The sequence below is a fragment of the Lampris incognitus genome, chromosome 19, assembly GCF_029633865.1.
Source record: "Lampris incognitus isolate fLamInc1 chromosome 19, fLamInc1.hap2, whole genome shotgun sequence".
Classification (NCBI taxonomy): domain Eukaryota; kingdom Metazoa; phylum Chordata; class Actinopteri; order Lampriformes; family Lampridae; genus Lampris; species Lampris incognitus.
The window spans coordinates 6,117,463-6,141,288 of record NC_079229.1 but is presented as its reverse complement, the minus strand read 5'-3'; the positions used below and the strand labels follow the sequence as shown (position 1 = coordinate 6,141,288).

Sequence of the window (23,826 nt, the reverse complement as noted above, 5' to 3'; positions counted from 1 at the left end):
AACATTAGCGGCACATCCTTCCAAGTCCTGTAAGTTGCGAGGTGGAGCCGCCGTGGAAGGGTCTGGTTGGTCCAGCGCATGCCACAGATACTCAAACGGATCGAGATCCGTAGAATTTGGAGGCCAGGGCAACGCCTTGAACATCTCATCACGTTCCTCAAACCATTCCCGAACAACGCGCAGTGTGGCAGGTGCATTATCCTGCTGAAAGAGGTCCCTGCCGCCAGGGAATACCATCGCCATGAAGGGGTGTACCTGGTCTGCAACGGTGTTTAGGTAGGTGGCAAAAATGGACATCCGCATGAACGGCCAGACCCAGAGTTTCCCAGCAGAACATTGCTCAGAACATCGCACTCACTCCACCGCTTTGTTCTTCCCACAGTGCATCCTGGTGCCGTCGTTTCCCCAGGTAAACAGCGCCCACGTATACGGCCATCCATGCGATGGAGGGGAGACACCCTGGACAGGCCGCCAGGCCATCACAGGGCCGACACGCCCACGCACACACACATTCATACCTAGGGACAGTTCAGTACGGCCAATTCACCTGACCTCCATGTCTTTGGACTGTGGGAGGAAACCGGAGCCCCCCGGAGGAAACCCACGCAGACACGGGGAGAACATGCAACCTCCACACGGAGGACGACCCGGGGCGACCCACCAAGGTTGGACTACCCCGGGGCTCGAACCCAGGACCTTCTTGCTGTGACGCGACCGCGCTAACCACTGCGCCAACGTGCCGCCCTATAACCCAATATCATAAATTACAAATTTGCCTCAAGGACATGTGCCCTTGTTTGGAGACGATCACCAGTATTCAGTTCACTTGCGAGTGGTCATTATGTTTTGGCTCATCGGTGTATACCGTATTTCCCAGGCTACGGGTCACTGTTTTTTTTTTTACTCGTCTGCGACCTCACATTCCAAAACGACTTGTACGATGTAATTTTGTGGGACGAATACGCTGCACTTCACGTACGGCCACTAGATGGCACTGTGTAATGTTGTGACTCAATTGAAAATACTGTACCGTAGTGACGCGTGGGGTTGTGGCGGGTTCGGGTACGCTTGCTAGAAAATATCACAGGTTCGAGTGGGCGGGTCAACGAGTGACAAGGCGGTGTTCTGAGTAAGTTCTCCATCACTTAGAGAAACACTGTGTGCAATACAGTAGGCGGTGCATCACTAGTCCGCCTTCTCTTCCTCTCTCTCTCTCTCTGTCACGCTCTCTGTCATGCTCTCTCTCTCTCGAAAACACAAACACACACACACACACACACACAAGCAAGCTTTATCGTGACTTTGCGATCGTGGTTTCGGTCAGTGTGTGTGTTTTAGAGTGTTGAGGCTTCACCTACGAGTTTTTCCCCCTAAGTGGAGTATACACAACTTTTGTTTACACCGCCAAAACTTTTCTTTTGGGGTCAGAAAGAAGAGGCTTGTGTGTGTGTGTGTGTGTGTGCGTACGTGTGAGAGAGAAAGAGAGACAGAGTCAGCCTCTTTAATGAAGGGTTACTGGTTTTGCTGCAACAACTCAGCGATAAATAACGCCGCTTGGAACAATCTGTGCGTTTGTTTAGCCGTCTAGACCCAGACGCTATTAGGCCGAGCTACAATAGGCGATGCCTTGCAATCAGTGTGTGTTATGCTAGGCAAACAGCCCAAAAACTAAACAGTGCAACACTGCTCACTTCGCTAGGCTGGGCTAAATTTGGAGGTTTGCGGGCTGGGTCGGGTTCAGGTGGTTAATTAACACATATTTTAGCGGGCCGGGCGGTGCGGCTTGGCTCTCGTAACGGGTCGGGAGGATGCCGGTATTAAAAACACCCCTGCCGGTGCATCGCTACCGCGCCACCACGTAAACACATCTCACACACCGCAGCAAGTGATGTGTGCGATGGTGCGACTTGTAGTCCGGGAAATACGGTAAATAGATATGATGTTGAAAAGCGTGACTGCTTCCCTTTAACTGCCCCCCTGTGAAGGATCAGGGGTCACCAACTAGATATGAAGACTGGTCTCCTTGTCTTGTGGTTTTTGGTGTATTTTCACCCTGTGAAAGTAAACTTATTTACATGTTCACCCTTATCAGCACAGAGGATCACGGTCAGTTATTAAAAAGACCAATCCATGGTTGTGGGGATGGTCTCTTTTTCTGGATAAGCCACCCTCGATCTGATTTTTAGATGGGGCGAGAACACAAATAACTTGTTTTGCTTGTTGCGTCGTTATATAATAGCACAATTAATACCACTCATTTGCAACGTTAGACGCCAGTGGCGTGTGTAAACAACGAAGGTTAGACATACTGCCTGGTTCTCCATGCGGGCGAAGATGACGTTGAGCATCTGTGTGAGCGTGGCCTTGGCCGTGGTCTGGTTGATGAGGTTCTTGCTGGCCAGGTAGATGTTGTAACAGGTCCGCACGGCCTGGAGGACCGTGCCCTCGTGGATCTCTATGTGCTGGGAGGTCACCGCCGTCAACAGAGCCTGGAGGAGAGAGCGGAGGGATGGGGTGAGAGGGGGCGAGGTGGCGCGTGGCGGCGGGACTTGGCGTAGTACGGCACCGGTGCAACCGATGCCGTTGCTGGCGCAGGGGAAAAGACTTTGTATAGCGGGTCCGTTTGTTTGAATATCGCTGCTCGAGTTAATCCGTGCGCTGGGCTGCCGCCTGATGTGCCCACATGCTGAGCCAGACCTAGCCGGGTTCATTCAAATTCTGCTGAGGCTGTCTGGAGGGACGGACGAGAAGGGCCTGATGGTAGAGTTTGGACAGAGGTGTGCGATTGAGATGTAGTGACTCGGCACAAAAAGAAAAAAAAATCCCTTAAAGCAGGTGAAAGCTAACAACTTTTCTGAACGAAAGTCGAAAAGTCATCGAGACAGATTACTGTAATCGATTCAGTGCCCTCTAAAGAGCGGCTGTATGGTCAACCAAGGGGAGACAATGACAAACATGTCAGACAATAGGCGTCACTTTGCAAATGCATTGTCTTGGTGGTGCAATGCTACACTACCAAACCAATGATTTTACACTTTTATATATATATATATACTGTATTTAACCCATCCTAGCTGTGTAGCTAGCAGCAGTGGGCAGCCGCCATGCAGCGCCCGGGGACCAACTCCAGTTCGTGTTGCCATGCCTTGCTCAGGGGCACAGACAGGAGTATTAACCTTAACATCCACCCATCCATCCATTATCCAAACCGCTCATCCTGCTCTCAGGGTCACGGGGATGCTGGAGCCTATCCCAGCAGTCATTGGGCGGCGGGCGGGGAGACACCCTGAGCAGGCCGCCAGGCCATCACAGGACCAACACACACACACACACACACACACACACTCACACAGGGACATTTCTGTATGAACGATTCACCGGACCTACATGTGGACGTACCCCGGGCTTCAAACCCCAGGACCTTCCCGCTGTGAGGCGACAGCGCTAACCACTGCGCCAACGTGCTCTTCCCCTGTAAAAAGGAAATGTGGCGGGCGTGTCATCATGACAGACGAGCGGGACACCAGCGCACCTTGATGATCTGCAGCTGCACGCCCTCGTCGGTCTGCGGTCCCTGGAAACAGGCGCAGATGGTCTCGATGATCCGGTCGATGAGCTTCTTGCCCGGAGCCGTGCTGTCCGGTGCGCTGCCCGTCAGGTGGCCATATGCTATCAGCTTCTGCAAATCACACGTACACAAGAACCCCGAAACATCCAACACACGTTTGCATGCAGGCACAGATTGTAGTCAGACACACTAGATAGACAGATATGTAAAGAGACGTTATTGTCCCTTTTGAAGAGGGGTTTTTTCCCCCGAATCCCCCCCCCCAGTTGTATCCAGCCAATTACCCCACTCTTCCGAGCCGTCCCGGTCACTGCTCCACCCCCTCTGTCGATCCAGGGAGGGCTGCAGACCACCACATGTCTCCTCCCATACATGTGGAGTCGCCAGCCGCTTCTTTTCACCTGACAGTGGGGAGTTTCGCCGGGACGGCGTAGCACGTGGGAGGATCACGCTGCCCCCCCCCGAACAGATGCCTCGACTGACCAGAGGAGGCGCTAGTGCAGCGACCAGGACACACACCCACACCCAGCTTCCCATTCGCAGACACGGCCAATTGTGTCTGTAGGGACGCCCGACCAAGCCGGAGGTAACACGGGGATTCGAACCGGCGATCCCCGTGTTGGTAGGCAACGGAATAGACCGCTACGCTACCCGGACACCCAGTGATATACCTTTTTAGGTTGACTACTCCTTACTGTTTGCATAGCTACAGAACAAATAACAAACAAATCATGGACATTCGTGGGGTCTTGAGGAGTCCCGAATCGCCCTGCCACTGACCTGTAAGCAGTCAAGCGAGGTGATGACGATGCGTGGACATTTGGACTGGCACGCCAACTCGAACGGCAAGAAGTACTTGTCGGCTTCGATGAAGTTGGTCTTTGATTTGATTGGCGGTAAAGTGCTGGAACCCGATTTGCCATCTCCAGTGGGAGGACTGGGAAGGGAGAAGAGCGAGCGGTGTGATAAACGCGGCGACAACGCGGTCCGCTCTGTCAGCCGGAGTCACGCCGAAAAAAGCAGCAGGACCCAACAATCAGCCTGACACGCCAACAACCCCTCCGATGCAAGCATGGCAAACGGTGCATGTAAAGGGCGTGTCGAAAATGGTCATAGTGCAGCATCTAGTCCATAGTTTGAGCAGGATGACGGACTTTCTTCTAGCTGTGCTTTAGAAAAATGGCTAGTAATGCTTGTAACGTGTCTCTCAAAATGTATAGAAACAACTTTCACCCCCATGCTGTGGCTCGGAGATTGAGATGGAGCGATCTAAATCACTTACAGGGGCCAGTAATCCTTGTTTTTTGTTTTTAGGTCTCACTGTGCCATGTATTTGTGCTGACGGAGCATCGCCTGGCCACAGACCGGTAAACATGACATAAATCAAGTGGTAAAACTACTCCTTTATTCCCCCTCCTGATGCTGGCTGCACAGACCCTGAAATATGGCCGTGCACTTTCTGCTGCTCAGTCGTGCACTTTCAGTGGCTGTGGCTGTAAAGCATCCCTTATCACACCCAGAGTGCACTCGCCGGAGGGGGGAGGGAAGGAGGAAAATGAGAGGACAGAAAAGAGAGAGAGAGAGAGAGAGAGAGAGAGAGAGAGAGAGAGAGAGAGAGAGAGAGAGAGAGAGAGAGAGAGAGAAGGAGGGTAGGAGGGGTGGGAAGGAGGAAGGAGGAGGAAAGGAGGGGTGGGAAGGAGGAAAATGAGAGGACAGAAAAGAGAGAGCGAGAGAGAGAGAGAGAGAGAGAGAGAGAGAGAGAGAGAGAAGGAGGGTAGGAGGGGTGGCTTTGTTTATGTCTTTGCAATGAAAAAGGATGACTTCAACTCCTTTATAGGAATGACCCCACAGAGTGACGCACAAGAGCACGCGGGCAGAGAGGGGGAGAGCAAGGACAGACAGGGGGAGACCGTGTGAAGATGAAGGCGACGGGGAGAAATCCAAACACATAATAAACAAGTGTTACGTAGGAACTAAAGGGAGAGACAGACAAAGAGGTATGGCACTAAAAATCCATTTCGCCACTTCCTATTTTCAGGTCATCACAGACAACGGCGTCCAAGCAGAGCAGTGTTTGCAGAGCAACTTGGAAAATCTCTTCTATTTGTTTGATTTCTATGGCCTGACCCGGTCTCTCTCTCTCCTCTCTCTCCTCTCGCTCGCTCTCTCTTATGCACACACACACGCACACAGATTTTCTCTCTCTATTGTGTTGTGTGTCTGTGGGGAGCGGTTTTCCTCCGGTTTATTCCTGGACTGCCTGCTTTAATGTCAGCTGGCCTGCTCGGCCCACCCTCAGCCTCAGCCTCAGCCTGCTTACATTCATAATGTGGACATTAAGTAGGTTTTTACTTCGGCGGCCGGGGGAGATGACTGCGGCTCCTCGCAGCTAATGTGGGGGGCTTCTCTTTGGCGATAGCGGCATTAAAATTTTGGTCTGGGAAGAACCCCCCACCCCCACCCAGATTTTATAGCCACTGAATGAGATTAGAAATAAAAAAATAAAAAATGCCCTATTTCAAACTGGTGCAGTGACCTGTACAATAGTGTTAGTCAGAGGAAGATTTGCGGCACCATGAAAAGCCGTTGCAATCCTGTTTAGCACTGCCACACGAGCTCCTCTCTCACCAGCACCGCTTCTAATGTTGACGGGTGGTGTGGTCAAAGCACGGGGGGGCAGGGTAAGACGTTAAGCAGTCACCCCTGTCACCCCTCTGCCTTCTCATATGCCCCGAAGGGGCAACGTCTAGTGGTCCAGGCATTCCTAATTCCAGGAGGTCATGTTTGCACGAAGACTAGTAGCAGCACATGCTGATCTTATCCTGTTAATGAGAGAGAATGGAGTGGAAGTCAGAGAGAGAGAGTGAAAATGGAAGTGGGGGGGGGGGCAAGAGAGAGACAGAGATGGAGAGAGAGAGACGGAGGGGGAGGTGAGAGAGAGAGAGTGAAAGTGGGGCGAGAGAGAGAGAGATGGAGAGCGAGAAAGAGAGAGAGAGAGAGAGAGAGAGAGATGGAGGGGGAGAGAGAGCAAGAGAGAGAGAGAGATGGGGAGAGAGAGCAAGAGAGAGAGAGAGAGATGGGGAGAGAGAGCAATGGAGATGGAGAGAGAGAGAGTGAGAGAGAGAGAGAGTAGAGATAGCTAGATGGAGTGAAGCCAACCGATACAACCCTTTTAAAAGGAGCCGGCTTTGAGAGAGGGCGAGGGCGAGAGAGAGAGCGAGAGCGAGAGAGAGAGAGAGAGAGAGAGAGAAGTAGGGTGGGGTGTGCATGCAAATGAAAGTAAAGACCGACAACAGAAGGAGGAGAGGAGGGAGTGGAGGTGATACTCGTGGTGTACTCCATTTCAAAGACACGCGCGCACACCCGCCAGAAAACAAGTTCGGCATTAGGCAGCGGCTTGTGAAGAAAAGCCATTAGTGAGAAGGCAAGGGGCTATTGGGAGGCAGGCAGGCAGGCAGAGAGGCAAAACACACACTCGAGGCTACACACCACACACACACACACACACACACACACACACACACTAATTCGTTTTACTGAGCACTGAGCACAGGAACAAGTCACGGAGAGAGGTGCAGCACTGTGTATTGTACAGCGGCTGAACCGGCAGACAGGAGACGCTGTTCTCTAAATGACCCCCGGTAGTCACGGCTCTGAGTCATTAATTCATCACTTACCTCAATTTTTCCGATTCTTCTTTGATTTCCTCTGAAACAGAAAGAGAGATAGGGGGAAGAGTTGTTATAAATCAGTCAGGTTATCAGCTTTTTTTGGGGGGGTGGGGGTGGGGGGTGGGGGTGGGGTTGGAAATTCTGCAGTATCTTACTCAGCTAATGACTCCGTCGGGAAGAGGAGCACATGTCACAACCTGGCCTGGTGGCACAATCACTTATGAAGACCGTTCGCCCCCCCCCCCCCTCTCCCCTTTTCTCCCCAATTGTACCCATCCGACTACCCCGCTCCTCTGAGCCGTCCCGGTCGCTGCTCCACCCCCCTCTGCCGATCCGGGGGAGGGCTGCAGACTACCACATGCCTCCTCCCATACATGTGGAGTCGCCATCGACCAGAGGAGGCGCTAGCGCAGCAACCAGGACACATACCCACATCCGGCCTCCCGCCTGCAGACACGGCCAATTGTGTCTGTAGGGACGCCCGACCAAGCCGGAGGTTAACAGGGGGATTCGAACCGCCGAGCCCCGTGTTGGTAGGCAACGGGATAGCCCGCTATGCAGCCCGGACACCCCCGACATCACAATATTTGTGAATGAATATTTTCATATCAATAACGTGACGCTATTGCGGGGATAACTACCGGAGCTCTCATAAGGTATTTACACATAATCATCATCGCTAACGTGGGTGTGATGAACAAGCAGGTAGAGGCATTCGTCGTTCACATCACTCGGCTAAAACGGTTAAATGTGTGCAGAAAATTTCATCACCTCACTGTAAGGCAGCCTTTAATACCAGGGAACGACAGTGCCAGAGTTATATTGTGATATTAAAATAAGCAAAACCAAAATCCCAGCTGATATCGAATCCGGCTGAAATGCGCACATGAGACTCACACAAGTAGTACGTGGTCGGTCTTTTCTGAATAAAAATGCTAAGAAATCTCTCTCTTACACACACACACACACACACAACAAAACAAAAATGTATCTTATTATACACAACATGGCCAAAAGTATGTGGACCCCCAAACATCCCACCCGTGTGTGCTTGTTGACCATCTCCATGGGCGTTAATATGGAGCCGGTCCCCTTCGCCGCTATAGCCGCCTCCAGTCCTCTGGGAAGGCTTTCCAGGAACATGGCTGCAGGGATTTGCTCCTATTCAGCCACAAGAGCATTAGGGAGGTCAGGTACCGATGTCGGGGAGAAGGCCCGGCTCACAGTCGGCGTTCCCATTCATCCCGAAGGTGCTGGATTGGGGGTTGAGGTCGGGGCTTTGTGCAGGCCAGTCAAGCGTTTCTCCTGAAACACGCCGAACCCAGATCGGCCCCCGTTGGACCGCCGGATAGCGAAGAGCGATTCATCACTCCGGAGAACACCTTTCCACGGAGCTGCGCTTTTACACCGCCCCCAGCCGACGCTCGCCATTGTGCACGGCGATCTTAGGCTTGCGTGCGGCCGCTCGGCCGTGGAAACCCATTACGTGAAGCTCCGGACTAGCACTTCTTGTGCCGGCGCCGCTTCCAGAGACGGTTTGTAACCCGGTAGCGAGCGCTGAACCGAGGACGGACTAGTTTTACGCACTTCGGCGCTCGGTTGTACCGTTCTGTGGTCTTGTGCGACCTACCGCCTCACGGCTGAACTGTTGTTGCCCCCCGAGACATTCCCGCGGCACGATAACAGACTTGCAGCTGACCGGGGCAGATCTAGCAGGGCGGGAATTTGACCGGCTGACCTGTTGGAAGGGTGGCATCCTATGACGGAGCCCCGCTGAAGGTCAGCGAGCTCTTCGGTACGACCCGTTCTACTGCATATGTGTGTCTGAGGACACCGCGTGGCTGTGTGCTTGATTTTATGCACCTACCGGCAACGGATGTGGCTGAAATAGCCAAGGGGTGTCCCACCTACTTTTGACCATCCATCCAATATCCAAACCGCTTATCCCAATTGGGGTCGCGGGATGCTGGAGCCTATCCCAGCAGTCATCGGGCAGCAGGCAGGGCGACACCCTGGACAGGCCGCCGGGCCCTGACAGGGTCGACACATTCACACCTAGGGACGATTTAGTACGGCCGATTCAACTGACCTATATTTCTTTGGACTTCTTTTTTCTTGTGGATTCCCCCCCCCCCTTCCTTTTTATACCCATTTGTATTTTGCCAATTACCCTATTTTACAAGTCATCCCGGTCGCTGCTCCACCCCCTCCGCCGATCCGGGGAGGGCTGCAGACTACCACACGCCTCCTCCCATACATGTGGAGTCGCCAGCCGCTTCCTGAGGAGTTTCGCCAGGGAGACGTAGTGTGTGGGAGGATCACGCTATTCCCCCCCCCCCAGTTCCCCTCCCCACCAAACAGAGGCACCTCGACCAACCAGAGGAGGCGCTAACGCAGTGACCAGGACACATACCCACATCCGGCTTCCCAGCCGCAGACACGGCCACTTGTGTCTGGAGGGACACCTGACCAAGCCGAAGGTAACACGGGGATTCGAACCAGCGAGCCCCTGTGTCGGTAGGCAACGGAATAGACCACTACACTACCCGGACGCCCCATCTTTTTTTTTTTTTTCATCTTGGCTTTGTGAGGCGCTCACAGCAAGAAGGTTCAAGGTTCGAACCCCAGGGTTGTCCAACCTTGGGGGCCCATCCCAGGTCGTCCTCTGTGTGGAGTTTGCAAGTTCTCCCCGTGTCTGCGACCACAGTTTTGACCACACAGTGTACATATTGTATACATCCCGGTGACAGCTGTCACAAAAGAGAGACGCCTCGTCAATCGACGCGCTGTCTCACTCGCAGCTCAAGACACATAAATGCAGTCACCGTTTAACCCCGCTGCGCATTGTCTGTAAGCCAGCTTAACATCTGTGTTTATTTCACGGATCCCCTGGCATGAAAGCAGGAGTACGAAGTCTCCGAGCAGGGGCACACTAGAGAAGGAGACAGACAGGGACACACATGGGAGTAAGCAAGGCCGAGCGAGAGAGAGAGAGAGAGTGAGAGTGAGAGTGAGAGAGAGAGAGAGAGAGTGAGAGTGAGAGAGAGAGCGAGATAGACAGAGAGAGTGAGTGAGAGTGAGAGAGAGTGAGAGTGAGAGAGAGAGTGAGTGAGTGAGAGAGTGAGAGTGAGTGAGAGAGAGAGAGAGAGTGAGTGAGTGAGAGTGAGAGAGAGTGAGTGAGAGAGTGAGAGTGAGTGAGAGAGTGAGAGAGAGAGTGAGAGTGAGTGAGTGAGAGAGTGAGAGTGAGTGAGAGAGAGAGTGTGAGAGTGAGAGAGAGTGAGAGAGAGAGTGAGAGAGAGAGAGAGAGTGAGAGAGTGAGAGAGAGAGTGAGAGAGAGTGAGAGAGTGAGAGAGAGAGTGAGAGTGAGAGAGAGTGAGAGAGGGATGAGCCGGCTGGATGGAGAGAGAAGCCAACCGATGCAGCACTTTTAAAGGGCGACTGCTTTGAGGAAGCGTTGTAAAACACCGAGGCAATCGGCGGAGCCCTCAAAGAATAGCGCTCGCCAAATACAGTCGGGGAAGCCATGGCGAAGTAATGACAGCTCAATTATTTCGCTGCTGGAAGGCTAACACTCCTTTCAAAGACGTCCACCAGGCAAGACACTCAGCACTTAACACTCCACACATTTCAATTTGGTTTGGTTTTTATAGTAAAATACAACACGGAGGAGGAGGAGGAGGAGGAGGCAGGGGGAGTTGGTGAATAGAAGACATTTATAGAGCACTGGTTCGGTAAGGGGGCGGGGGCGGGGGGGCACACTTGGTTGTTTTGATACCGGTTCACAGAGCATGAAGTTTGCAGCCTGCACATGTATGCGAATACCGTATTGGCTCTAATATAAGAGGGATTTTCTTCGCGGAAATACTTCGGAAAAGGGCGTCCGGGTGGCGCGGGCGGTCTATTCCGTTGCCTACCAACGCGGGACCGCCGGTTCGAATCCCCGTGTTACCTCCGGCTTGGCCGGGCGTTCCTACAGATACAATTGGCCGTGTCTGCGGGTGGGAAGCCGGGTGTGGGTATGTGTCCTGGCCGCTGCACTAGCGCCTCCTCTGGTCGGTCGGAGCGCCTGTTCGGACGTGCTACGTCCCCCTGGCGAAACTCCTCACTGCCAGGTGAAAAGAAGCGGCTGGCGACTCCACGTGTATCAGAGGAGGCATGTGGTAGTCTGCAGCCCTCCCCGGATCGGCAGAGGGGGTGGAGCGGCGACCGGGACCGCTCAGAAGAGTGAGGTCATTGGCCGGATACAACTGGGGAGACGGGGGGGTGGGGCGGGGCAGGGGGGGGATCCAAAAAAAAGAAAAAAAGAGAAAGGGAAATACTTCTGAGAAAGTGCGGTGGTCTTATCTGGCCTGGAAATGCCTTGGGATCCCCCAGGAGGAGCTGGAGGGCGTTGCTGGGGAGAGGGATGTCTGGAGTGCCCTACTTAGCTTGTTGCCACCGCGACCCGACCCCGGAGAAGCAGTTGATGGTGAGATGAGATGAGATGAGATGAGATGAGACGAGACGTTCCCCTCCTGACCGAACCAGCCCGTTTTTGGCCCTACGAACACGAATGTCCCCAGCGACTGAGCGGGTGATCGGTTTGACACGACTGGGCCGCTGGATCAGGTGACCGACAACGGCTCCGGCTAGCATTGACTACTGACATCACTTAAGTTACATGATCGGTCGGCCGGCCAACGCCGCCGCTGGTAAACACAAAAGTAGGAGTTTCCCTATTGGCCGTGAATCAGCGTGGGCGGTTCTTAATACGCGGCTTCTCGTGGATACTACAGATAATAACAAGGGGTGTCACGCCCACGATGTCCAGTGGCCACGGCAGCAGGGATTGTGGCCAGGTAATTATTTCATATGAGAAAATACACTGGCGCTACAAACGGTACAAATCAGGGTTGTCTTCTATCCGGGTCAATACGGTACCGACACAGTGCAGCGCACACTCACAGCCAAGAGGATTTGGAAATGACAAGTGACACAATCCATGTCAGCTTTCCATCCTGGTCTCCCACAGCCGTCCCTTCTCCGCGTCAAACGGGACCGTCGTCCATTGATCCAAGGCGAGTTCATATTTCAGGTCCTTGCTGCAGTGTGTATGCGAGTTGAAGACTTGACCTGACAACCTCGAAAGTGTGATATCATCAATGCGAGGCACTGGGGGGCTGCCATTAATGACACCATTATTAAACTGGCAAGGTGGAAGTAAAACCCCATATCCAGGTCCCAACCTAAGACCGCATAAGACTTTTGGGATCAGGCACCTCTGATCAAATTAAAGTATCCAACTATCGCCTACCAGTCCCCAATTAACGCGGCCACATTAAAAAAAAAAAGCACACACACACACACACACAGCCTATGGTCTTTTTTTTACGGGGGGTCTCGGTGGATGAAATTGCCTCCTGCATTGTCCTGATGCTGCAGAAAGACCGACTCATCTCGCCACTTCAAATTCAGTTCGACGTCCCGAGGCCGCGTTTTATATTCTCCTCGTTTACTTTCAGTTCAGGTGTCACGACGTCAATTTGACCATTTCTGCCCTCAGTGACAGGCAGGCGTCCCTCCTCAGAGAGTATGGGATTTGGATCCTAAGGCTTGTTCTTTTTTATCAACTTTCCCCTTAATCCAGGATTAGGCTACAATCTCCGATCGTGACAAAAAGTCAACGCACACACGGAAATGCAGTTCTCTGCCGACAAATACCACCACAACCCCAACACTACGCTAAAGTATGACGGCACCGTGGTAATATTCCATCAATTTTCCAAGCCGCTTATCCTAATCAGGGTCGCGGGGAGCCTATCCCAGCAGTCGTTGGGCGGCAGGCGGGGAGACACTCAGGACAGTTTGCCAGTCCATCTCAGGGCGGACACATTCACACCTGGGGACAATTTAGCGAGTCCGGTTCACCTGACCTACATGGTCTTTGGACTGTGGGAGGAAACCGGAGCCCCCGGAGGAAACCCACACAGACACGGGGAGAACATGCAAACTCCACACAGAGGACGACCCCCAAGGTTGGACAACCCCGGGGTTCGAACCCACGGCCTTCTTGCTGCGAGGCGACGGCGCCGACCACCGCGCCACCGTGCTGCAGTGTGAGGATATGGGTTGAGTAAATTCCCAATTCAGAATGTTGAGCCGTTCTAACAGGTTGATTAGGCTTTGACAATTTCTCAGAGCATGGCGAACAATAACTTTCCAGTCATCCGGCGCAGCACCAAGGGGTGATCTGCAAACCACTGGTGGTCTTGGTGCCCCAGTTTGAGAACCACCTGGTCTAGAATAGAACCCAACTTGTAAACAAGCATCCGGAGGTCTCGTGTTTTGAGTGAGCGGAGTCCCAAATATGCACTGATGATGCAGACTCTGAATTCAAAGTCAACTCGTCTCTGAGGCAAGGTTATCGGTTTGGTTCAGGAAAAGGTTGTGAAGCTCTCCCAGTTGAATCCTCAGTATAAATAATAAGCAACTGCACGGAGAAAAAAAAATCTAGTTTCTTGGAAAAAAAGTCAAAAGCACAAGACTGTGTACATAACAGACCAGTAAACTGTGGGTCCCAGTGTGCAGTGGACGTGCAGAAACATCCAGCCACAGCAAGTGAGATTATTGGGTACTGACAGACTACAAAAAAACACGATTTCCCAGAGTCCAAGGGGAGGGTTTTATAATCGATGGCCATGAAATAACCCTATAGCATCGCTTCATCATCTGGGAGACTCCTGTGTTTCTGTGTTGAGTATTACTGCAGTAATTGTTGAAAGTAAAATGTCCAACAGGTGGACTGAAAGGGGGGAAAACTCTTCGGGGAACCGGCGGCTCCACCCAATTTTCAGCTCTATGCAGCATGGTTGGGGCAACGGGGATTGTCATATAATTAACTGCCAGATAATTAGTTTGGAGTTTCAGATGAGCTGATGAGGAATTGTCACTCCTGGAATTGAACACTGAAACCATGGTAACGGTGGGTGATGAGACAAAACATACATATTAGCGGTGGATACTCCGGGGATCGGAGGGGGATGGCCCTGGAATTGAAACTGATCTGCTGCAAGCTATTGGTTCAAAACACACACACACACACATGCGCATACTAAATTTCACTTCTTAAAATGCATATGTCAGCAAGAAGGCATACACAGTAAACACAGAAAACACACACAAACACACACACACACAAAATGACCTATTTGCGATCAATTTACAATCTTGTTTCACCGACTTGTCCAAGACATCCTCTTTGTCAGCCAAATTCTGCCATGAATGAAATCCCAAGTAAATCAATTTGCAAAATTCAATTTGAATGTTTTTCTAATTATTTGGCCCGCTGTCTACAGGGAGGGAGACGGCGAATCTCCCTCAACAGCTCTTTGTGCCACAACTATGGATCATGATCAACACAATGATAAGCTAAAAAGGGCTTTGAAGACCATTTAACAAGAGGAGCATCAGATGACCTCCTTGTGCTTAGGGAGAAATATATGTGAATTTCATGCAAACTGATAGCTAGTTTTATCTTAAGTATTTACACAACAAGTAAATAGATTAAAAAAAATAAACAAATGAAGCCGCACTACAAAGATCTGATCGAGGCTGCAGCTTAACAGCGTATCTCCAAACTGATGTGTCCTTGGTGTTCTACGCCAGTGGTTCTCAACCGGGGGTCCGCGGACCCCGAGTGGTCCGTGGTGTAATTGCAAGGAGTCCGTGAAAATAAAATATCTTTAAAAAAAAAAGATCGTATGGCATTCATAGAAATAGGATTATTTTACTCAAATGTGACTGAGACCTTTATCTACCTAAACTATAAAGGGTAACGGGACTTTTTTCTCTAATTACATCTGTTTCACAAGTGTAATTTATTGTATTTTAGTAAGAGAGCTCGCTCCCGTTTGCATTGTTAAAAGTTACTGCATAACAATTCTGTTGTTACATATATCTGAAAGTTACTGAATACATATTCTGTTTTGTTACATATATCTGAAAGTTACTGAATACATATTCTGTTTTGTTACATATCTCTGAAAGTTACTGAATACATATTCTGTTTAGTTACATATATCTGAAAGTTACTGAATACATATTCTGTTTTGTTACATATATCTGAAAGTTACTGAATACATATTCTGTGTTGTTACATATATCTGAAAGTTACTGAATACATATTCTGTTTTGTTACATATATCTGAAAGTTACTGAATACATATTCTGTTTTGTTACATATATCTGAAAGTTACTGAATACATATTCTGTTTTGTTACATATCTCTGAAAGTTACTGAATACATATTCTGTTTTGTTACATATATCTGAAAGTTACTGAATACATATTCTGTGTTGTTACATATATCTGAAAGTTACTGAATACTTATTCTGTTTTGTTACATATATCTGAAAGTTACTGAATACATATTCTGTGTTGTTACATATATCTGAAAGTTACTGAATACATATTCTGTTTTGTTACATATATCTGAAAGTTACTGAATACATATTCTGTGTTGTTACATATATCTGAAAGTTACTGAATACATATTCTGTGTTGTTACATATATCTGAAAGTTACTGAATACATATTCTGTGTTGTTACATATATCTGAAAGTTACTGAATACATATTCTGTGTTGTTACATATATCTGAAAGTTACTGAATACATATTCTGTGTTGTTACATATATCTGAAAGTTACTGAATACATATTCTGTGTTGTTACATATATCTGAAAGTTACTGAATACATATTCTGTTTTGTTACATATATCTGAAAGTTACTGCATAAAAATTCTGTTTTGTTACATATATCTGAAAGTTACTGCATAAGAATTCTGTTTTGTTAACTATATCTAAGTTACAACTGAAAGCTCTTATTTTTGCCCCAGAGAGTGAATAAATGCTATAATGCAATTTAAAATGCAGTTTCTACTGGTTCTATCAAATTGCAACCCCCCTCCCCCAAGATCAGGTGGAGGGGTCCTCAGGGTAGATCAAAAATACGCAGGGGGTCCAGGACCCCAAAAAGGTTGAGAACCACTGTTCTACGCTATCAAGTGAGAGCAAATTCTCCCCCCCCCCACCCATCCACCCACCCACATTGCAGGGGATTTACTCCACGCCACGATTAGCACAGTACACTGATGTGTGCTGGCCTCGTGCTGGATATTTATTCAACAACGCTCTCCCCTTACCTCGGCACTTGAGCCAATACTGGTCATGCCAAACAAAGCTGACACTGGAGAGATTGTTCTGTTCCAGGTCCCTGTTGTGATCCTAGCAGAGGCACTTTAGCCCGAACGAAAGGCATGCCAATCCGAAAATGGCCACTAGGGGGCAACTGAAGCGCAGTGGGTGTAAAATGAGTGTGGCGGCAAACAGCCGAATTGCACAAAATCACAAACCATCACAATTTTGGGGAACTGGCTCTCCGTATTTGCTCATTTATATAAGTAACGCATCCATGCTAAATAAAAAAATGTATCAAACGTAACTGACACGTGACATTTTTAGAAAATGGGGCTTCGTTCTCAAATTGTACACACACATACATGCTGTAACGTTGGTTTTTTAGCCGTGTAGCCGTGCCTCAGCTTTATCTCGCCCTTTCTTTTTCATTTTAGATGCTGTTTGCCTTTACTACCGATAGGGGGCGCTCACGTGTGAAGGAACAACGGCAAACAGCGAGCGGTGAATCTTATTCGGGTAAACTATCTTTCATCAGAGAAGCAGCGATAGCAGCAGGAGCTAGCACCGGGTATTAATTCAAATTCACAACTTATCGTCTCGTGCTGTTTTCCAGACAACTCGGCAACGGAGATTTTACGACCTCCTACTCGAAGAAGTACAACGGAACGCTGCTCAAAAGTCGGAGTTCCGGAGTCCGCGGTGGCGTAGCGGTCTGAGCATCGGCTTGGTGTCGATGCAGTTGTCCACTGGGGACTGGGGTTCCCGCCCCGGTCTCGTCAGGTCCGACTATGGCCGGACTCGAGGAAGCAGCGATCGTTGGCAACGCTGTCTTCGGGAGGGGGGCGGAGTCGGCTTGTGTTCGTCATATGAATGCGTCTCTGTGTGTGTCGGAAAAACAGTGGTTCGGCCTGGAGTCGCCTTGTCACGAAAGTGGGGAGGCGCTTTCCTTCGAGACTGCCGGCCGGAGAGATGCAGTTGGCGAACGCATGCAATACGAGGGTGGGTGTTTGAATTAAAATAGGGATCAATTGGCCACTAAATTGGGAGAAAAAAGGGAAAAATCAGAAATAAATGTATAAAAAAAAAAAAGAAAGTCGGAGTTCCTACTTGCAAACCCGGGGCAAATCCACCGACCCCCCCCCCCAACTTCATGGAGAGGCGGGTGTCTGACGTCACACGACAATGGCCGCACCCATGGAAGCGCACAGTGTGAACGGTAAACCAACTAAAAGGCAACATAAAGTACATTTGCCTGCATTTAATTAAAACAATACATACTATCATATAGCAAAACCTGTTCTGCACGTATACTGATGCCAAAATATCTCATCAATGTTATCGGGGATCTGGTAACAGTAAAGAATCTCTGAAAACATCTCCTCTGTACAGAAGTTCTTCCTGTGTAGTATGTAAGGTATATGCATGCTGACACTTCAGCTGTCTATACACTTGCCAAAGACACAAGTTTGTCACAGTCAGCCATGCGTTTTTGTTTTAAGTTTGGCATTGTGCAGCCGGAATGCTTGGGGGGTCAGAAACTGGAGATTTCAAATGGGAAACTGACCTCGGATGGAATGCGGCATTAACAATGGTATTGTGTCAAGATGAAATCCTGTGTAGTTCAAATTAATAATAACCTAAAAGTTCTCACAAAATGATTTCTGAAATGTTTGAGTATTGTCTGAAAACTAGTTTTAGTTCGATGACATACTTTACATTACCAAACATTTCAATGTGACGACTCGAAGGAAATGGTAAATGGGCATCTTTCTAGCTGCAACAGCCACTCAACATGCTTTACAATTAATTAATGCCTCACATTCACCCACGGACACACACACACATGGACACGCACACTCACACCCCGACGGCATTGTCAACCATGCTGGGTAACAGCCCAGCCCGTCGGGAGCAGGTAGGGGTTATGGGTCTTGTTCAGGGAACGCTTGCCAGGAGGAGCCGAGGCTCGAACCGACAACCCTCCAGCTACCAGACGACCCGCTCTACCTCCGAGATGCCGTGCGTGATTCCAGATGATTATGATGAAAACAGTATTTCCCCTATTACGATGCACTAGCGGGAACTGAGAAACAATCACCTCTGACCCAAGCTGCTGCTTAGCTCTTCAGTCTAACGGGCTCATATGAAAAGCGTCAAGGGCCTAATCAGGAGCCTCAATAAACAAAACAACAAGAGGAAATTAACTTCATTTCCACCTAAGTACATGACAGTGTAAGTGGCTCCACCCGTATACTAAAGCAGCTGATTTTAACGAACACCACTTTTGACCCAGGCGAGGCAAACTAGTTACCGAAATCAGCCGGTTTAGTCACTCATCCGTAAGAAACTCTGGGACGATAACGTGACAACAGAACGCCCAGTAACGTTGAAGCCGACAGAAGTTCCTCGGGTGTCTGCCTGGCTTGCCACTATGATAGATGTGCAGCATATGGTTGCAAGACTGCTTTTAAAAAAAAAGGAGGCCATAAAACTATGCACGGATGAAAGCCGTGGTAGAAGAAGCAGCAATTTCTCATATGTTTATGGGTGTAATGTTATTTCTACCATAACAGTTGTTGAAGTGGGAAACAAGTTGCCGTAGATCACAGAAAGTTGAATCAGTTCCTCCGGACACGACGTTTATTGAGAGAGAAACGTTTCATCACTCGTCTAAGTGACCTCTTCAGGGGGCGTCCGGGTAGTGTAGCGGTCTATTCGGTTGCCTACCAACAAGTGGATCGCCAGATCGAATCCCCATGTTACCTCCGGCTGGGTCGGGCGTCTCTAAAGACACAACTGGCGGTGTCTGTGGGTGGGAAGCCAGATGTAGGTATGTGTCCTAGTTGCTGCACTAGCGCCTCCTCTGGTTGGTTAGGCACCTGTTCAGGGGGGAGGGGGAACTGGGGGGGAATAGCGTGATTCTCCCACTCGCTACCTCCCCCTGGCGAAACTCCTCACTGTCCGGTGAAAAGAAGCGGCTGGCGACTCCACATGTATGGGAGGAGGCATGTGGTGGTCTGCAGCCCTCCCCAGATCGGCAGAGGGGGTGGAGCGGCGACCAGGACGGCTCGGAAGAGTGGGGTAATTGGCCGGGTCCAGTTGGGGAGAAAAGGGGGGGGGGTTCAACAACCAAAAAAAAAAAGGGGACCCCTCTTCAGTCTAAACTGAGTACACCCACCCTTATAAACCATACAGTGGCATAACGACCGAAAGCAATGATCGGGGTCATATGCAAATTGCCGTGACCATTAACTAGCTAACTGGCAATTTGCATATGAAACCAACGGCAAAAATCTTGGCGTTACGTTACGTCAAACGTAACGTGTCTCCTTGTCTGTGTCCACTATTAACGCTGATGTAAGGGACGCCAAGACGGCATCATGGCGGCGACACAGATTTCATGCCATCATCAATTCTGAGTTTATTATATATCAGCTAATTTAGTCATGAGTGGATGAAATACACAGGTTAGGACTTGCTCGACCTGGCTCTCCCACCCCAACATGATACTGTATGATAGCCTATGTCGGAAACCATGATCAGTATACGCTTTGCAAAAAAAAAAACCAAACCCTGCAAGACACACCCTATTGTCACGTGTTGCAACAACCTACTGGATAAAACCCTTAAGACTCTTGAAGCCTGGCAGAGTGACGCTGACCAACCCGCTGGCATCAAGAAAATCAACTCGAGATTACTGAAACAAGTCGATCTGTAGCAGATAAAAATGAAATAACATGGAATATAAGACTTTTAAGAGTCAATAAACATCACATGGCTTGTTAAGATGGTTTTTTTAGTGGGGCAGCTTAGCTCCAATATTCATAAGGATTGTGCGTTTTGTGATAAAAGCGTCAAACTTGGTGCATATGTAGCTTAATATATTTAGAGGAAATCTGGATATGGAGCCACTGAAAGTTAACCCCGTAGTGGCCATGGCAGGCATGGACGTTATTAGATCGCTTTTAGCTGGGCTGTGGCCTCCCTAAATTTCATATCAGCCATTATGACAAGACAGAGGAGAATGTTACCTTTCCAGAGATACCAATATTATTGTTCTGGTCCGAACAGAACCAGAGATGTGCCATTATACATATCGGATGTCACCAATGCATGGTGAAAAAACTAAGTGGATAAGCAGTTACTTTTGTAAACAAAAAAACAATAAACACTGTTTAAGTACTGAATTGTGTATTGTTTCCTGCAATCACTGGTTCTAAACCTTGCCCAGCAGAAGAGAAGTGTTTATAGATGTCTATACATAGTGTATATAGATGAATAGAGGAGTGTTTAGGTATAGATGTCTATACATAGTGTATATAGATGAATAGAGGAGTGTTTAGGTATAGATGTCTATACATAGTGTATAAATAAATAGAGGAGTGTTTAGGTATAGATGTCTATACATAGTGTATAGACAAATAGAGGAGTGTTTAGGTATAGATGTCTATACATATAGTGTATAGATGAATAGAGGAGTGTTTAGGTATAGATGTCTATACATAGTGTATAGATAAATAGAGGAGTGTTTAGGTATAGATGTCTATACATAGTGTATAGATGAATAGAGGAGTGTTTAGGTATAGATGTCTATACATAGTGTATAGATAAATAGAGGAGTGTTTAGGTATAGATGTCTATACATAGTGCATAGATAAATAGAGGAGTGTTTAGGTATAGATGTCTATACATAGTGTATAGATAAATAGAGGAGTGTTTAGGTATAGATGTCTATACATAGTGTATAGATGAATAGAGGAGTGTTTAGGTATAGATGTCTATACATAGTGTATAGATGAATAGAGGAGTGTTTAGGTATAGATGTCTATACATAGTGTATAGATGAATAGAGGAGTGTTTAGGTATAGATGTCTATACATAGTGTATAGATAAATAGAGGAGTGTTTAGGTATAGATGTCTATACATAGTGTATAGATGAATAGAGGAGTGCTTAGGTATAGATGTCTATACATAGTGCATAGATAAATAGAGGAGTGTTTAGGTATAGATGTCTATACATAGTGTACAGATGAATAGAGGAGTGTTTAGGTATAGATGTCTATACATAGTGTATAGATGTCTATACATAGTGTATAGATAAATAGAGGAGTGTTTAGGTATAGATGTCTATACATAGTGTATAGATGAATAGAGGAGTGTTTAGGTATAGATGTCTATACATAGTGTATAGATAAATAGAGGAGTGTTTAGGTATAGATGTCTATACATAGTGTATAGACAAATAGAGGAGTGTTTAGGTATAGATGTCTATACATAGTGTATAGATAAATAGAGGGGTGTTTAGGTATAGATGTCTATACATAGTGTATAGATGAATAGAGGAGTGTTTAGGTATAGATGTCTATACATAGCGCATAGATGAATAGAGGAGTGTTTAGGTATATATGTCTATACATAGCGCATAGATGAATAGAGGAGTGTTTAGGTATAGATGTCTATACATAGCGTATAGATGAATAGAGGAGTGTTTAGGTGTAGATGTCTATACATAGCATATAGATGAATAGAGGAGTGTTTAGGTATAGATGTCTATACATATTGTATAGATGAATAGAGGAGTGTTTAGGTATAGATGTCTATACATAGTGCATAGATAAATAGAGGAGTGTTTAGGTATAGATGTCTATACATAGTGTACAGATGAATAGAGGAGTGTTTAGGTATAGATGTCTACACATAGTGTATAGATGTCTATACATAGTGTATAGATAAATAGAGGAGTGTTTAGGTATAGATGTCTATACATAGTGTATAGATGAATAGAGGAGTGTTTAGGTATAGATGTCTATACATAGTGTATAGATGAATAGAGGAGTGTTTAGGTATAGATGTCTATACATGGCGTATAGACGAATAGAGGAGTGTTTAGGTATAGATGTCTATACATGGCGTATAGACGAATAGAGGAGTGTTTAGGTATAGATGTCTATACAGAGTGTATAGATGAATAGAGGAGTGTTTAGGTATAGATGTCTATACATAGTGTATAGACGAATAGAGGAGTGTTTAGGTATAGATGTCTATACATAGTGTATAGATGAATAGAGGAGTGTTTAGGTATAGATGTCTATACATAGTGTATAGATAAATAGAGGAGTGTTTAGGTATAGATGTCTATACATAGACATATAGATGAATAATGTCTCAAAAGGGACTGGCAACTTAATTTTTTTCAACATGCATTGGTGCCATCCGCTATGTATAATGGCACATCTCTGGTTCTGTTTGGACCAGAACAATAATATTAGTATCTCTGGAAAGGTAACATTCTCTACTGTCTTGTCGTAATGGCTGATATGAAATTTAGGGAGGCCACAGCCCAGCTAAAAGCGATCTAATAACGTCCATGCCTGCCATGGCCACTACGGGGTCAACTTTCAGTGGCTCCATATCCAGATTTCCTCTAAATATATTAAGCTACATATGTACCATGTTTGACACTTTTATCACAAAATGCACAATTTTTTATGCTAACCTGCCCCACTATTTGCAGCAGCTGACAGTTGCATCTTAACTTTCCTCATGAACCACATCCAAACTCAATCAGCAGACTCCTACCCAGCACTGACCAAAGCCCATAATGGGGGGGGCCCCACATAAGAAACCTATGGCCAGAAACCACCACATACATTAGAGGGGGCCACGCCGCTCTTCAGAGAGCTAGCTATAGGCTGCACCGGACCGAGAGACAAAGCCAGCCTTTGTTGGCTGCATAATGGATGAGTGTAGCCGAGAGAAACCTGACGCACCACTTCTTACGCAGGCGGCCATTTTCAGCAGGATAGAGGTGTCCCGTTACTCTGTCTCCGACGTTTAAAACCCAATTCCCAAAGCCAATTACAGTAACGTACAGCTCACTCCCACAAAGTACCACATGACGGTGACTCTGAGCCCGCGCTTCCATTTTCTTTCGTCGTCAACAAGTTTTTGCGTGGGTCGGATAGCACGAAATTCCCCACGTCTCTTATGGGTGTCCCCGAAAGACCAGCCAACCCCCCCCCCTCCTCCATTTGTCATTACAACTCAGGTCAGCTACGTGAGAGAAACTTTCTTTCAGCTCTCTTTTTCAGCTTGGTATAGCGTGCCATACACCCGGGGGCTGTCCGCTAATCAAAAGCCCCCTAAAGCCGCCTCTGAGCACGGGCGAAGGTCTGTCAAAGGCTGGCAAATCGTTTCTCCATCCCCCTCAGGAGGGACTGCCATCTCCTGGACCGGGTACAGTGGGGGAGAGGGAGATTCCTGAGAGCTAGCAAGAGCACAAAGCACAAAGAGAGACAGAACGACAGAGAGAGAGAGATAGAGACAGAGAGAGCGAGATAGAGACAGAGAGAGAGACAGAGAGCGAGACAGCGAGAGCGAGATAGAGACAGAGAGAGAGAGACAGAGACAG

General features: G+C 48.1%; 1 protein-coding gene across 1 annotated transcript in view; it reads right to left on the bottom strand.

The window, feature by feature from the left end:
• arfgef1 (ADP-ribosylation factor guanine nucleotide-exchange factor 1 (brefeldin A-inhibited)) overlaps positions 1-23,826 on the bottom strand; it is an 87,950-nt gene that overhangs the window by 45,397 nt on the left and 18,727 nt on the right. The window contains exons 2-5 of the mRNA XM_056299931.1: positions 7,246-7,276; positions 4,349-4,505; positions 3,533-3,679; positions 2,310-2,489 (exon numbers count right to left, since the gene is read on the bottom strand). Of these exons, the coding sequence (XP_056155906.1) occupies positions 2,310-2,489; positions 3,533-3,679; positions 4,349-4,505; positions 7,246-7,276 (515 nt within the window). The remainder of the gene's footprint in view (positions 1-2,309; positions 2,490-3,532; positions 3,680-4,348; positions 4,506-7,245; positions 7,277-23,826) is intronic.